This window comes from Eucalyptus grandis, chromosome 5 (assembly GCF_016545825.1).
Source record: "Eucalyptus grandis isolate ANBG69807.140 chromosome 5, ASM1654582v1, whole genome shotgun sequence".
NCBI classification, from domain to species: domain Eukaryota; kingdom Viridiplantae; phylum Streptophyta; class Magnoliopsida; order Myrtales; family Myrtaceae; genus Eucalyptus; species Eucalyptus grandis.
In genome coordinates, this window is record NC_052616.1 from 12,858,337 (window position 1) to 12,860,120 (window position 1,784).

The following is a 1,784-nucleotide window of genomic DNA, read 5'->3' on the forward strand; positions in this document are numbered from 1 at the left end:
TTGCAAGTGGCAAAGGACGACCTTGCTGCCCCCTCCTGACTCTGTAACAAGTAAATAGTATCTTAGATAAAAACTCACATATATTTTTGACATTTTTCCTTTTCTTTTCTAAAGAGTTATTAGGTTCAATATGAGATCACTCATTAAACTCTATTTTCTGTTCAAACTAGCTACTCAATTTGTGCTTTTGTGCGAGCTTGTCTATATGCATTTTTTTTAATCACTAGGAACAATACTGATATGGTAATCGATATGTGAAAAGAGATGAGACTTGATTAATAGTGATTCATATAATTTTCTAGAGGAATATCAAATTAGGGTTCACCAGGAGATGCAAAAGGCATTGCAATGTCATGTATTCTAAGCATGTAAAACATAATAGAAAAAAAAATGATTTTTTGGAGTGCATACATGAAAGTTATATTTGAAATAAGTTGATTTGAATAATAGAACAGAGTATCATACAATATAAATAGTCCATATGTTTTAACGATTCGTAGGATTTATGGGAAGAATCACGTGTTTTCTTAAGTGCCACAAGGAAGTATTTTTGGGCCTATGCACCTCTTGCTCATACCCTGAAGTAATTTATCGAACTTTTCCCCTCCAACTCCTTCGTGAAGAATCTCCTCATGTACTCGTTGAGGTTGAATTGCCAGAAAGCAGCGGGTTTATCTAAGGATATGAGCTCTGGGAACAGTTTGAACTCATTCTCGCGATTGCTCAGGTTGCAAAAAACTGCTACCAACACACGTGGCTCTTGGTTAGGGTTGGCCAACACCTGGTGATGCACGCTTTTGTACTCATTGTTGGACATGATCTAGGAAAACAAAAATCACGTGAATGGATCTCTGTTTCACTGAAGAATGTAACTTTTTAACTTACTGGGGTGTTTTAGAGACACCCCTAGTCCTCAACAGGAGTTTACCTGGAGGATGTCGCCGATGTTCACAACCAGAGCACCCGAGACACATCCATGCACTCATTGTTGTACTTCACTTGCAACCCGCCAACCTGGTCCTGCAGGAGCAATGTGATCACTCCTAGGTTCGTGTGGGACATCAAGCCGATCGTCAGATCGGGCTGGGGACAGTACAGATAGTAATTCCTCACCATGGCCCTTGTCTCCAAGCACGTCAATTCCTGTAGCTTGCCCAGACTCAATCCCAGCCCCTCGCTCAACAATCCCATCAGGAGGCCTCCTAGCCGCCGGACCTGCTGATCCCATTCCATCACCTCATTTCTGCACACCTCGGGGATCTCTTCCATGTCCCCTTTCAGCTCCAGCCTTATCGGAGCGCGTCCCTGCAATATTATTCCTTGCATTGCTTGAACTGATTCTTTCTGCTTTCCTAATTCTTTATTTATAAATGAATTCTTCTTTTGTTTGTGCCCGTGAGAAACTAAAACAAGAATGAATTCCCTGATAATTTGCGATCCACCTGTGTAATTTCTCAATATATGATGTATCGTTTCGTGTCCTTTTCTAGTTCCCTACAAAATTCTAAACTTGACTCGACCCAATCCCACATGGTAATTCAGCTTTTGCAAATTACTATCTTTTTATAATCAAATTCATGAATTAGAACGAAATTAATTGAAGTGGCTTCGTTGATTACCTCCAGCTAGCCGCTTTGGAGTGGAACAAGTCGATGTTGGAGAAGAACGCGACCCCCAGTCTCCATCTCTCTGCGGTTGATCCTCGCCTTCGCCTCTGCCGGCTGCTCGTGGAAGGCCTTCACCGCAGCGATCGTCCGGTCCAGGACCTCCGCCGGCACGCCGTG

General features: G+C 42.4%; 1 protein-coding gene across 1 annotated transcript; it reads right to left on the minus strand.

The window, feature by feature from the left end:
• Nucleotides 1-571: 571 nt before the first annotated feature.
• Nucleotides 572-1,269, minus strand: LOC104435522 (1-aminocyclopropane-1-carboxylate oxidase homolog 12-like). The gene is made up of 2 exons (XM_039313334.1): nucleotides 964-1,269; nucleotides 572-820 (listed from the first exon to the last, which is right to left on the minus strand). The coding sequence occupies exons 1-2, from the start codon at nucleotides 1,267-1,269 to the stop codon at nucleotides 572-574; spliced, it is 555 nt and encodes a 184-aa protein (XP_039169268.1).
• Nucleotides 1,270-1,784: the final 515 nt, after the last annotated feature.